This window comes from Micromesistius poutassou, assembly GCF_964030765.1.
Source record: "Micromesistius poutassou genome assembly, chromosome: 2".
Taxonomy (NCBI): Eukaryota; Metazoa; Chordata; class Actinopteri; order Gadiformes; family Gadidae; genus Micromesistius; species Micromesistius poutassou.
Genome location: NC_140272.1, coordinates 3,748,788 through 3,763,837, shown reverse-complemented (window position 1 = coordinate 3,763,837; position 15,050 = coordinate 3,748,788). Strand labels below are relative to the sequence as shown.

General features: G+C 37.6%; 3 protein-coding genes across 3 annotated transcripts; all 3 read right to left on the bottom strand.

Annotated features, from left to right (window-relative positions):
- Positions 1–602, bottom strand: LOC311339047 (transcription factor HES-5-like; the record flags this gene model as incomplete). The annotated part of the gene is made up of 2 exons (XM_084464406.1): positions 1–432; positions 540–602. 2 exons carry the CDS (start codon positions 600–602, stop codon positions 1–3), a joined length of 495 nt encoding a protein of 164 aa, XP_084320532.1.
- Positions 603–8,672: 8,070 nt separating this feature from the next.
- On the bottom strand, positions 8,673–9,274 carry LOC311339468 (transcription factor HES-5-like; the record flags this gene model as incomplete). Its single annotated transcript, XM_084464864.1, has 2 exons — positions 8,673–9,104; positions 9,212–9,274. The coding sequence occupies 2 exons, from the start codon at positions 9,272–9,274 to the stop codon at positions 8,673–8,675; spliced, it is 495 nt and encodes a 164-aa protein (XP_084320990.1).
- A 3,485-nt stretch (positions 9,275–12,759) lies between these two features.
- Positions 12,760–13,366, bottom strand: LOC311338307 (transcription factor HES-5-like; the record flags this gene model as incomplete). Its single annotated transcript, XM_084463530.1, has 2 exons — positions 12,760–13,191; positions 13,304–13,366. 2 exons carry the CDS (start codon positions 13,364–13,366, stop codon positions 12,760–12,762), a joined length of 495 nt encoding a protein of 164 aa, XP_084319656.1.
- Positions 13,367–15,050: the final 1,684 nt, after the last annotated feature.

Genomic DNA, 15,050 nt, shown 5'->3' with positions numbered 1-15,050 from the left:
CTACCAGGCCCTCCAGATGGCGCTGTTAACTGAACTCTTCTCTTTGGTGATATTGGGCTTGAGTGGAGAGCTCAGCTGAATTGAACCACCCTCAGTCAGCCTTGTACCAGAGGAGGTCTGAAGGTTCTGGAAATGGTCCAACACTCTTCTGTTGGAAAGTGTCTTCACCTCATCCTTAGACAGGAAGTGGACCACCTCCTGGATACACCTGGAGTGACCCTGGTTGGCAGCTGATACACCTGAGACAGAGTTTCCATGGCGATAGAGCTGCAGTTGTCTCAGAAAGTCAACTGTCATCTCCAGGATGTCTGCTTTCTCCATCTTGGAGTCAGGTTCTTGTTTGAGGAACTCTGGACCCAGCAGAGACTTGAGCTGCTCAATACTGCTGTTGATTCGATCTCTGCGTATCTTTTCCACCCGTGGTTTTCTGATCTGGAGGAAGATAAAGGCATATTTAATACACTAATCTCAACATGGCATCAGCATCAATGCATACAATTAAACTCAAACTGTTTTCTTATGTTTATCCTTGAATTTACCTTGTGGGTCAGAGTTAGGTGGTCCTGGGAAGAGGTCATCGCTGAAGTGATTGTAGGAGCCATGTGTGGTTCTCTGTGCTGTAGAGGTCTCTGTAGAGAGAATCTGGTCTCTCCTGGCTTCAGCCCTCCTATATATAGTCCCTAATCTCCATATGAATGTGTGGGTCTTGGTCTGGTTGGAGTTTCTCACAGTCTGAACCAATCAGAGAGCTGGGGAGGACAATGAGGGAATGCAGGCTGCCACATGCTGCAGGCTCTTATTGCTGGGGGACAATAGATAGATCTCAGGGGACCAGGTGGAGGACTGGGGGGTGATGGAGAGAGACCCTGTGTGGATCTGGGAAAGTGGTGACCCTGTAGAGAGATAAAATCTGTTGCCTAATGCTGGGATCAATGAAGTGGATAGAGCACGTGGTCCTCATCACCTCACACACGTTGTAGTTACATTGATATTAATTATCAAGTTACCGGTTATCAATCAATAATGCTATCGCTTTACATGGCCAATAAATACGACTAACGGCACTTGAACAGTGATTTATCGGTTATATATTTTGTTCATTTTGGGATTATATGTTTTCTTGATTCATGATTGCCAATTGAACTCAATCTGAATTTGAGTTTAGCAATATTGTTCAATAAAAGCGAAAAAACTTTTATTCCAATTTGAATATTCTCATTCTATTTTTTCTCTGATCTTTTGTCATTTATTTTTTATTTTTTTATTATATTGGAGATTTATGACTTGTTGAGACATGTTTCTGATTGTCCAGATGTAGCAGATGTTGTTACATGTAACGTATTTGACTACCAGTCAGTGTGGTGACTGGTAGTCGGTGTGAGTAGAGAGTAGATCTGAGTTTCCCACACTGACTCCAATGTGCTGTGGTCAATGGCTAACAAAAGGACTTTGAATGGATCTTTGGTTATGGCTACATTCTCTGTGTTGCATCACAAACAGACCCCTGACATCACTGACCATCTGGAGGGAAAGAACCCCATTGGCTGAATCATGGACTGTGGAATTTGACCACAACAACAAAATCCGGATACTTTCAGCACAAAAGTCAACAATAAGAGGCAATCTTTTGGATTTACTAAAATTGAATTACATTGAAAACGTTTATGGACGGTGATAAAAATGCATCCCTTTAACTTTTCTTGAAATCAACCCCTGTGACACAGGCCCGGTTCTACGGGGGTGCATAAGCATGCATTGCACCCCCCAAAATTGTTTGCACCCTCAATTGAAAAAAGGAAGGAGGGATTTTTATTTTTTTTTATGAATATGATAAAAAATCAATAAATACTTGCTCACAAAACAAATTGTAATCAAACTTGTGTGACAATTTCCATTAAATACCGTTGTTTGCTGCATTTATTTTGTTCACTAAACCGATAAGAACGTTATTATTATTGTGACAGGTGCGCGTGAACTGCGCCCCGTCGTGCGGCGCGCACGTCAGTGACGTTGAACTTCTTCGGCAGCAACAATTAGGCATTTACAATGGATATCCGAAAATGGCTCAAAAAGAACACCGCAGAAGAATCCAATACATCAGACAGTATAACCGCTGTGAACGCTAGCACTAGCAACGCTAGCTCAATCCTGCCCGACTCGCTGCCTTTGCCGGCGCCGCTCTCACTCCCGGACAAGCAACCATTATTAATTCATTCTCATATCCAAAGCTTGGATATCAATAAGCTAATGTTGCAGCTGAAATGTTCTCCACATCACAAGACATGATGTGATACCATCTTTTAAGCACAGTAAATGTTTTTGTCCCAACATGTCAGTAGAACTACCCAGAAGTGCTTGTCAATCTACTGGTAGAAAGGCCTGTGTAAAAAGCGAAGTCTGAACTGAAGCTGGGTAGCTGGTTTTACTATAGTACTGGTGCACCCCCTGTAATCTCAGATGCACCCCAAGGCATTCTGTTCTGGAACCGGGCCTGGGCGGACATGAGGGAGGGGTGGGAGACAGCTTCTTCCTGAAGTGTGCCAATTCCCTATTGAGAAATAGGCGGCTCTGTTAGGACTCATGATGCTAATGACTCTGAAATGTGACGTCACTCTCCAGAGCTTTCCCACACTCCGTTCATTGACAGAGCTTCTTCTGAATCATAGGAGTGTGCCTTGTTAAATGCTAATTCTTCATTAGTGCTGTCATATGTTTTAGGGTAAACAACATTGGTATTGTTGAATAGTCAAGCTTTAACTCTGAAGATGTTACAATAGTTTTAACACATTTATTTACAACTAACTACAAAATACAAATGATTTTAAAAGGTAAATAATGTCATACAAATAAAATAAAACATACAAATAACAATATTCTTCACTTAAAAAAAATAAAAAGTAGTGATTTGAAACTGATCCGCAGGTTTCTGTTCAGAGGTCTAGGTCTCCCCTTTAACCCCTGTCCACCCCCAGGGTAAAGGTTTTATCTGTGGTTTTGTCTCTGGCCCCACAGCGCCTCTGTGACTGAGCTCTCACTGGTTTCCCACACTTTCCCCATTCACTAGTTTCCCTGGAGGAACAAAAGAAGTGTGTCTTATCACTCATCACATTCGAAAGAGAGAGTGACGTCACCATTAAGGAATGTTGGAAAAAGCTGAACAAGACTAAAATAATTAACTAATAAGATGACAAAGCATTCTTTTCCAATATGTTTAGTACCTATTAGAAGAAATGTAACTTATTTTATGACAGAAAATCAAAGCCCTCAGGGGTTTTGTGAAATATTGGCCATCTACTGCTCGTAGTATGACCATAAATGTATATTTTGATGCATAATTAATTATTTTATACAACCCAGATGGCGAAAGTGTGTCGAAATGTTTTAATATCAGGGGAAACTTTAACCAGGATTATTACACATTTGCCAAATAAATAATTTTATGGCATAGGTGACACACTTCGATAATATATACTCAAAATATACTTGTGGACCAGTATTGTATGTAATTCTCAATCTCCATTCTCTCTCTCACTGTTATCATCAGGAATTACAATATTTGGTTTCACTGTTATGGAGATGATGCGCTGATGTAATTTACATAATTGTAATTTTTCATGTATTGTATCATTCTCGTCAGGAGCAATACAAGTTTTTTTATTTGTGATCTACTAGTGTAAGAATTACATTGTCACCCACATTAAAAAGAGAGAGGACAAGATATATTGAAGTTCATGTTTGTTTATTCAAACTGATGATTTCAGAAAAATACAACTTTAACTGAATTCCAGTAGAGGTGATGACACATCACAAAAATAAATTAAAAAAGATCTCCAAAACACATTATACTCAAACAGAGTAGAGGATATCCATTCAACAGTTGTCTTCATAGAAGACATATGAGATATGTTACATGTAACAATATTGAGTTGACATTATATTTTAACATGCAGTTCATTATGAATCTGCATGCATCATAGTTCATTATGAATCCAATGTTTAATGCTTCATCATAAAAGCATACTGGCAACATGATCATATAACTGATCAGAATTGTGTCATCACAAAGTGATAAATTAGGATCCAATGAGGATAGTAGGTATCATGTCACCACTTGTGTGCATAAAATAACCTCATATTATGCAAACAGATAAAACATACTCTGATCTTGTAACAGATCACTCTTTGATAGCATAGAGCACAAATCACAGATTTGAAGTAAGAACACAGAATAGATCAATATGATCATTATCAATTAATAATATGGGAACAAAATGTTTCATGAAATGGAAATAAATGCACTAAACACTCCCTGTCTTTACGTGGGAGAAAGAGGCTCAATATGTTCTGAAAGAATTGCCATTAAGTTTGAACATCAAACAGTAAAGCATTAAAAGCTTCAATGTGAGCAATTAATTATACAGTGTAGAAATGTTTCCTTAAATGGAAATAAATGCATTAAACATGCCCAATCTTTACACGGGAGAAAGAGGCTAAGTATTTTCTGATAGAATTGTCATTAAACATCAAACTTTAAATCAGCAAAAGCTCCTATGTGAGTCTGTAATAACAGACAGTTGATACAGTACAATACAACACGTAGCAGAAACATATGTGGAGGTGTTCTTCTTTTAGAAGAATAACGTGATATTAGAACATCAAACAATTACTATTTTGAGTTAATATTATACATTTTCAACAACATATTGTGACCAACATGGTCACAATATGTTGTCTAGTACCTCCAGTGTGTACATTTCTACCAGGGCCTCCAGATGTCTCTGTTAACTGAACTCTTCTCTTTGGTGATATTGTTCTTGAGTGGAGAGCTCAGCTGAATTGAACCACCCTCAGTCAGCCTTGTACCAGAGGAGGTCTGAAGGTTCTGGAAGTGATCCAACATTCTTCTGTTCGACAGTGTCTTGCTGGTTGGCAACTGATACACCTGAGACAGAGTTTCCATGGCGAGAGAGCTGCAGTTGTCTCAGAAAGTCAACTGTCATCTCCAGGATGTCTGCTTTCTCCATCTTGGAGTCAGGTTCTTGTTTGAGGAACTCTGGACCCAGCAGAGACTTGAGCTGCTCAATACTGCTTTCTGACCTTGAAACAGACAAATACATATTTAATACACTAATCTTGACATAACACCAGCATCAATACATAATGCAATTAAATTGAAAATGTTTTGTTAAATTTTCTTGAATTTACCTTGTGGGTCAGGGTCAGGTGCTCCTTGGAAGAAATCCTTACTGAAATTATTTTAGGAGCCATGTGTGGTTCTCTGTGCTGTAGAGGTCTCTGTAGAGAGAATCTGGTCTCCTGGCTTCAGCCCTCCTATATATAGTCCTCAATCCCCATGTGAATTTGTGGGTCTTGGTCTGGCCTGAGTTTCTCACAGTCTTAACCAATCCCAGCAAAAGGATGGACAATGAGGGAATGCAGGCTGCCACATGCTGCAGGCTCTTATTGCTGGGGGACAATAGATAGATCTCAGGGGACCAGGTGGAGGACTGGGGGGTGATGGAGAAAGACTGTGGATCTGGGAAAGTGGTGACCCTGTAGAGAGATCAAACATGTTGCCTGATGCTGGGATCAATGACTTTGATAGGCCGTAGTCCATGATCACACGACACACGTTGGACTTTTATTGATATCAGTCATAGGTTTAACATTCTTCAAACCAATATTGAAATCACTTTACATGATAATTTAATAGGAAAAACAGCACATGTATAAACATTTATAGGTTTGATATTTTTGTTTATTGTATGCTCAAATGTATTCATCATGATTGCCAAGTTAACTAAGTCATTTTTTCAGTTTAGCAGTACTCTTTAATACAAATATTAGTAAGCTTTGATTATTTACTTTTCCCAAGTTAAATGGATGTTAAAAATGCATGCTTTTTTTTGGGATAATATTATTAATTTAAGGACTTCTAACTTGTTAGGGCATGTTTTTTGGGTGTCCAGATGTAGCAGATGTTTCTTCAGTGTGGTGACTGGTAGTCGGTGTGAGTAGAGAGTGGATCTGAGTTTCCCACACTGACTCCAATGTGCTGTGGTCAATGGCTGACAAAAGGACTTTGAATGGACCCTTGGTTATGGATCCATTCTCTGTGTTGCATCACAAACAGACCCCTGACATCACTGACCATCTGGAGGGAAAGAACCCCATTGGCTGAATCATGGACACTGGAATTTGAACATAACAATGTCTTCAGCAACAAAAGTCAACAATAAGACCAGATCTTTTTGATTTACAAAAATTGCATATTAATTGCATATTATGAAAACATTTATCGACATAAAAAAAAAATGCATCTCTTAAGCTTTCCTTGGTATCAACCCCAGCAGCAGACATAAGGGTGGGGTGGGAGACAGCTTCTTCCTGAAGTGTGCCAATTCCCTATTGAGAAATAGGCCCTTCTGTTACTCATGATGCTAATGACTCCAAATTGTGACTTCACTCTCCCAAGCTTTCCCATACTCAGTGCATTGACAGAGCTTCCACTGAATCATAGGAGTGTGGCTTTTTAAATGTTCATTCTTTCTTTGCACCATGATCTGTTTGGGGGAAAACAACATTGGTGGAGTCAAGCTTTAACTGCAGATGTTGCAATAGTTATAACTAATTTCTTTACAACTGATAACTACACAATTATTTTGGTTTTCAAATCAGTAAATTAACATGTGTTGACGATATCAACTGTATAACAGTATTTTAAATATGTGAGATTCTATGGAAATCTTCATGTTGTTTGTTAACATGCTAAAGTTAAATTAATGACATAAAAATACGAAGATATTTAAAGTAAATCAAAATATTATTCACTTGTAAATAATAAATATTAAAACCATCAGTGATTTAAAACTGATCTGCAGGTTTCTATTCAGAGGTCCACATTCCCTCTTTAACCCCAGTCCATCCCCCAGGGTAAAGGTTCTAAGTCTATTGTCCCACAGGGGCTCTGTGAGTGAGCTCTCACTGCTTTCCCACACTCTATCCATTCACTGATTTCACTGGAGGAACAAAAGAAGTGTGTCTTATTACCCATCACGCTACATACAGAGGATGACGTCACAAATAAGGAATGGAGGACAAAGTTAAATAAGACTAAAATCTTCAACTCTTAAGATGATGAAGCTTTTTTTTGTACCAATAATAAAGTAATGCTATTTATTTTAGGACAGAGATAACTTTGGCCCCCAGGGGTTATGCGAAATATAAGCCATCTACTGCTTGTTGTATGACATGTATATTGTGTATGCATAATAAATACAACCCAGATTAACACTGCTGAAAGTGTGTTGAAATTTAAATAGGAGGAGAAAACTTTAACCAGGTTTGTTTCACATCTGACAAATAAAGAATTTTCTGGCATAGGTGACACTTAAAACCCTTCAAAAATAAACCTTGGACTAGTGAAGTATAACATTCTCAATCTTATCTCCAGAATTTTCAAGCTGCATGCTTTTTGTCGCTGTTATCATCGGCAAATACAATATTTGGTTTCACTATTATAGGGATGATGCACTGCTGTAATTTCCATATTTTTTATGATTAAATTATTGTATTGTTTTGTCAGAAGCAATACAATGTTTTTTATTTGTGATCTATTAGTGTAAGAATATCATTGTTAGCCACATTAAAAAGAGAGAAGACAAGAAATATTGAAGTTCATGTTTGTTTATTCAAACAGACGATTTCAGTACCATAAAACTTAAATTGAAGTCCAATAGAGGTGATGACACATCACAACAATCATTTGGAAAAGATCTCCAAAACACATTGTACTCAAACAGAGTAGAGGATAAACATTCAACAGTTGTCTTCATAGAAGACATATCAAATATGTTACATGTAACAATATTGAGTTGACATTATATTTTAACGTGCAGCTCATAGTTCATTATGAATCCAATGTTTTATGCTTCATCATAAAAGCAAACGAGGAACATGATCATATAACTGATCAAGAATGTGTCACCACAAAGTGATCAATTAGGATCCAATTTGGATAGTAATGCTTGTGAAAAATAAAGGTGTTCATTTTCCTGAAAATAGAAATGTCACCGCAATGCAAACAGACAAAGTTACTTTTTGATCTTGTAACAGATCACCATTAGATAGAGCACAGTTCACAAATCACAGATTTAAAGTAAGAACACATAATAGATCAATATGATCATTAAAATAACCTTACACAATGCAACAGATAAAGTTACTTTTAGAACATTGTAACAGATCACATTTGATAAAGGACAGATTATAATTCACAGATTTAAATTATGAACACAGAATCAATCAATATGATCATTAGAAATGAATTATACGGTGTAAAAATGTTTCCTTAAATGGAAATAAATGCACTAAACATTGCCAATCTTTACATGGGAGAAAGAGGCTCAATATTTTCTGAAAGAATTGCCTATAAGTTTGAACATCAAACTTGAAAGCAGCAAAAGCTCCTATGTGAGTCTGCAATAACAGACAGTTGATACAGTACACTACAACACGTAGCAGAAACATATGTCGAGGTGTTCTTCTTTTAGAAGAATAACGTAAAATTCGAACATCAAACAATTACAATATTGAGTTAAAATTATACCTTGACAACAACATGCTCTGACCAACATGGTCCATGTTGTCTAGTACCTCCAGTGTGGAGGTTTCTACCAGGGCCTCCAGATGGCGCTGTTAACTGAACTCTTCTTTTTGGTGATATTGGGCTTGAGTGGAGAGCTCAGCTGAATTGAACCACCCTCAGTTAGCCTTGTACCAGAGGAGGTCCGAAGGTTCTGGAAGTGATCCAACACTCTTCTGTTGGAAAGTGTCTTCACCTCATCCTTAGACAGGAAGTGGACCACCTCCTGGATACACCTGGAGTGACCCTGGTTGGCAGCTGATACACCTGAGACAGAGTTTCCATGGCGATAGAGCTGTAGTTGTCTCAGAAAGTCAACTGTCATCTCCAGGATGTCTGCTTTCTCCATCTTGGAGTCAGGTTCTTGTTTGAGGAACTCTGGACCCAGCAGAGACTTGAGCTGCTCAATACTGCTGCTGATACGATCTCTGCGTAGCTTTTCCACCAGTGGTTTTCTGATCTGGAGGAAGATAAAGGCATATTTAATACACTAATCTCAACATGTCATCAGCATCAATGCATACAATTTAACTCCAATTTTTTTCCTAAGTTTATTCTTGAATTTACCTTGTGGGTCAGCGTTAGGTGGTCCTGGGAAGAAGGCATTGCTGGAGTGATTGTAGGAGCCATGTGTGGTTCTCTGTGCTGTAGAGGTCTCTGTAGAGAGAATCTGGTCTCTCCTGGCTTCAGCCCTCCTATATATAGTCCCCAATTTCCATATGAATGTGTGGGTCTTGGTCTGGTTGGAGTTTCTCACAGTCTGAACCAATCAGAGAGCTGCGGAAAACAATGAGGAACGCAGGCTGCCACATGCTGGAGGCTCTTATTGCTGGGGGACAATAGATAGATCTCAGGGGACCAGGTGGAGGACTGGGGGGTGATGGAGAGAGACTCTGTGTGGATCTGGGAAAGTGGTGACCCTGTAGAGAGATCAGATCTGGATCATAATGTTGGGATCAATGACTTTGATAGGGCACATGCTCCTCATCACAACACAAAAGTTCAGGATTTATTGATCAGTTATGGCTTTAACAGTTATCAATCCATAATGCCATTACTTTACATGACCAATAAATATGAGAAACTGAAAATAAACAAAAAGTTATATATATTTGTTCATTGTAGGATTATATGTCTTTATGATTCATGATTGCATATTGAACGAAATCAGTAATCAGTTCAGTATTGTTAAATAAAAGTGAGTAAACTTTGATTCTTTATTTTTTTCCAATTTAAATGTTCTCTCATTCTTGTTTTTACTCTGCTATTTTCTTTGTTTATTATTTATTTTAATATATTGGGGATTTCTGACTTGTTGAGACATGTTTCTGAGTGTCCAGATGTAGCAGATGTTTCTTCAGTGTGGTGACTGGTAGTCGGTGTGAGTAGAGAGTGGATCTGAGTTTCCCACACTGACTCCAATGTGCTGTGGTCAATGGCTAACAAAAGGACTTTGAATGGATCTTTGGTTACGACTACATTCTCTGTGTTGCATCACAAACAGACCCCTGACATCACTGACCATCTGGAGGGAAAGAACCCCATTGGCTGGATCATGGACTGTGGAATTTGACCATAACAACAAAATTGGGATATTTTCAGCACAAAAGTCAATAAGAGGCATTCTTTTAGATTTACTAAAATGGAATTTCATTGAAAACGGGACAGTGATTAAAATGAGTATTTAACTTTTCTTGAAATCAACCCCTGTGGCGGACATGAGGGAGGGGTGGGAGACAGCTTCTTCCTGAAGTGTGCCAATTCCCTATTGAGAAATATGCGGTTCTGTTAGGACTCATGATGCTAATGACTCTGAAATGTGACGTCACTCTCCAGAGCTTTCCCACACTCCGTTCATTGACAGAGCTTATTCTGAATCATAGGAGTGTGCCTTGTTAAATGCTAATTCTTCATTAGTGCTGTCATATGTTTTAGGGTAAACAACATTGGTATTGTTGAATAGTCAAGCTTTAACTCTGAAGATGTTGCAATAGTTTTGACACATTTATTTACAACCAGCTACAAAATACCATTGGTTTACAATTTAGTAAATTAACATGTATTAATAATAACAATCGTATAACAGTACTATAGATATGTTAGATATTATGGATATTGCCATGTTCTTTATTTATATGCTGAAGTTAAATTAATAACATAAGAATACAAAAATATTAAAAGTAAATCAAAATATTATTGTAAACTTGTAAAAAAATAAAATTAAAAGCAATTAGTGATTTGAAACTGATTCACAGGTTTCCATTCAGAGGTCCACATTCCCTCTTTAACCCCAGTCCATCCCCCAGGGTAAAGGTTCTAAGTCTATTGTCCCACAGGGGCTCTGTGAGTGAGCTCTCACTGGTTTCCCACACTCTCTCCATTCACTGATTTCACTGGAGGAACAACAGAAGTGTGTCTTACTACTCATCATGTCACATAAAGAGGATGACGTCACAAATAAGGAATGGAGGAGAAAGCTGAACAAGACAAAATTCATCTACTCTCAAGATGACAATCCTTTTTTCCAATATGTTTGGTACCAATAATAATGATATAATATATATATATATATATATATATATATTGAGACGGAAAAAAACAATGCCCCCAGGGTTTTTGTGAAATATAGGCCTCTACTGCTTGTTGTATCAACAGTAATGTATATTGTGTATGCATGATTAATTATAATATGCAACTCTCATTAACATTGGCAAAAGTGTGTAGAAATATTTTAATATCAGAGGAAACTTAAACCAGATTTATTTCACATCAAACAAATAAATAATTTGCTGACATAAGTGCAACACTTTAATCCCCACTCACCCATATACTGTACTTGCGGATGAGGATAGTATACCATTCTCAATCTTATCTCCAGAATTTTCAATCTGCATGCTCTTGCTGTTATCGTGCTAAGTACAATATTTGGTTTCACTGTTATGGAGATGATGCACTCCTGTAATTTCCGTATTTGTTATGATGCAATTATCATTTTGTTTTGTCAGAAGCAATACAATGCTTTTTATTTGATCTATTAGTGTAAGAATATAATTTTTTGCCACATTAAAAAGAGACAAGACAAGAAATATTGAAGTTCATGTTTGTTTATTCAAACAGACGATTTCAGTACCATAAAACTTCAATTGAAGTCCAATAGAGGTGATGACACATCACAACAATCATTTGGAAAAGATCTCCAAAACACATTGTACTCAAACAGAGTAGAGGATAAACATTCAACAGTTGTCTTCATAGAAGACATATCAAATATGTTACATGTAACAATATTGAGTTGACATTATTTTTTAACGTGCAGCTCATAGTACATTATGAATCCAATGTTTTATGCTTCATCATAAAAGCAAATGAGGAACATGATCATATAACTGATCAGGAATGTGTCATCACAAAGTGATCAATTAGGATCCAATTAGGATATTAACGCTTGTGAAAAATACAGACGTTAATTTTCCCGACTAAAAATGTCACCATTTGTGTGTATGAATAACCTTACACATTGTAAACAGATAAAAGTTACTTTTTGATCTTGTAACAGATCACCATTCGATAGAGCACAGATTACAAATCACAGATTTAAAGTAAGAACACAGAATAGATCAATATGATCACAAGAATAACTTTACACTATGCAATCAGATAAAAGTTACTTTTTGATCTTGTAACAGATCACCATTTGATAGAGCACAGATTACACATCACAGATTTAAAGTAAGAATACCGAATAGATCAATATGATCATTAGTAATTAATTATACAGTGTAGAAATGTTTCCTTGAATGGAAATAAATGCATTAAACATGCCCTATCTTTACATGGGAGAAAGAGGCTTAATAATTTCTGAAAGAATTGCCTTTAAGTTTGAACTTCAAACGTTAAATCAGTAAAAGCTCCTATGTGAGTCTGTAATAACAGACAGTTGATACAGTACACTACAACATGTAGCAGAAACATATGTCGAGGTGTTATTATTTTAGAATAATAAATGGATATTCAAATATCAAACAATTACAATATTGAGTTAAAATTATACCTTGACAACAACATGCTCTGACCAACATGGTCCATGTTGTCTAGTACCTCCAGTGTGGAGGTTTCTACCAGGCCCTCCAGATGGCGCTGTTAACTGAACTCTTCTCTTGGGTGATATTGTTCTTGAGTGGAGAGCTCAGCTGAATTGAACCACCCTCAGTTAGCCTTGTACCAGAGGAGGTCCGAAGGTTCTGGAAGTGATCCAACATTCTTCTGTTGGAAAGTGTCTTCACCTCATCCTTAGACAGGAAGTGGACCACCTCCTGGATACACCTGGAGTGACCCTGGTTGGCAGCTGATACACCTGAGACAGAGTTTCCATGGCGAGAGAGCTGCAGTTGTCTCAGAAAGTCAACTGTCATCTCCAGGATGTCTGCTTTCTCCATCTTGGAGTCAGGTTCTTGTTTGAGGAACTCTGGACCCAGCAGAGATTTGAGCTGCTCAATACTGATGTTGATTCGCTCTCTGCGTAGCTTTTCCACCAGTGGTTTTCTGATCTGGAGGAAGATAAAGGCATATTTAATACACTAATCTCAACATGTCACATCAGCATCAATGCATACTTCAAATAAACTCCAAATGTTTTCTTCAGTTTATTCTTGTATTTACCTTGTGGGTCAGGGTTAGGTGGTCCTGGGAAGAAGGCATTGCTGAAGTGATTGTAGGAGCCATGTGTGGTTCTCTGTGCTGTAGAGGTCTCTGTAGAGAGAATCTGGTCTCTCCTGTCTTCAGCCCTCCTATATATAGTCCCCAATCTCCATATGAATGTGTGGGTCTTGGTCTGGTTGAAGGTTCTCACAGTCTGAACCAATCAGAGAGCTGCGGAGGACAATGAGGAACGCAGGCTGCCACATGCTGCAGGCTCTTATTGCTGGGGGACAATAAATAGATCTTAGGGGACCAGGTGGAGGACTGGGGGGTGATGGAGAGAGACCCTGTGTGGGGATCTGGGAAAGTGGTGACCCTGTAGAGAGATCAGATCTGGATCATAATGTTGGGATCAATGACTTTGATAGGGCACATGCTCCTCATCACAACACACAAGTTTAGGATTTATTGATCAGTTATGGCTTTAACAGTTATCAATCAAAAATGGCATTACTTTACATGACCAATAAATATGAGAAACAGAAAATAAACAAAAAGTTATAGGTTATATATTTTTGTTCATTGTAGGATTATATGTCTTCAGAATTCATGATTGCATATTGAACAAAATCAGTAATCAGTTCAGTATTGTTAAATAAAAGTTACTAAACTTTGATTCTTTCTTTTTTTTCCAATTTAAATGTTCTCTCATTCTTGTTTTTCTCTGCTATTTTCTGCGTTTATTATTCATGTTAATATGTTGGTGATTTCTGACTTGTTGAGACATGTTTCTGAGTGTCCAGTTGTAGCAGATGTTTCTTCAGTGTGGTGACTGGTAGTCGGTGTGAGTAGAGAGTGGATCTGAGTTTCCCACACTGACTCCAATGTGCTGTGGTCAATGGCTAACAAAAGGACTTTGAATGGATCTTTGGTTACGGCTACATTCTCTGTGTTGCATCACAAACAGACCCCTGACATCACTGACCATCTGGAGGGAAAGAACCCCATTGGCTGAATCATGGACTGTGGGATTTTACCATAACAACAAAATTGGGATATTTTCAGCAAAAAAGTCAATAAGAGGCATTCTTTTGGATGTACTAAAATGGAATTTCATTGAAAACGTTTACAGACAGTGATAAAAATGAGTCTCTTAAACTTTTCTTGAAATCAACCCCTGTGGCGGACATGAGGGAGGGGTGGGATACAGCTTCTTCCTGAAGTGTGCCAATTCCCTATTGAGAAATATGCGGTTCTGTTAGGACTCATGATGCTAATGACTCTGAAATGTGACGTCACTCTCCAGAGCTTTCCCACACTCCGTTCATTGACAGAGCTTCTTCTGAATCATAGGAGTGTGCCTTGTTAAATGCTAATTCTTCATTAGTGCTGTCATATGTTTTAGGGTAAACAACATTGGTATTGTTGAATAGTCAAGCTTTAACTCTGAAGATGTTGCAATTGTTTTAACACATTTATTTACAACCAGCTACAAAATACCATTGGTTTATAATTCAGTAAATTAACATGTATTAATAATAACAATCGTATAAAAGTACTATAGATATGTTAGATATTATGGATATTGACATCTTCTTTATTTATATGCTTATGTTAAATTAATAACATAAGAATACAAAAATATTAAAAGTAAATCAAAATATTATTGTAAACTTGTAAAAAAATAAAATTAAAAGCAATTAGTGATTTGAAACTGATTCACAGGTTTCCATTCAGAGGTCCACATTCCCTCTTTAACCCCAGTCCA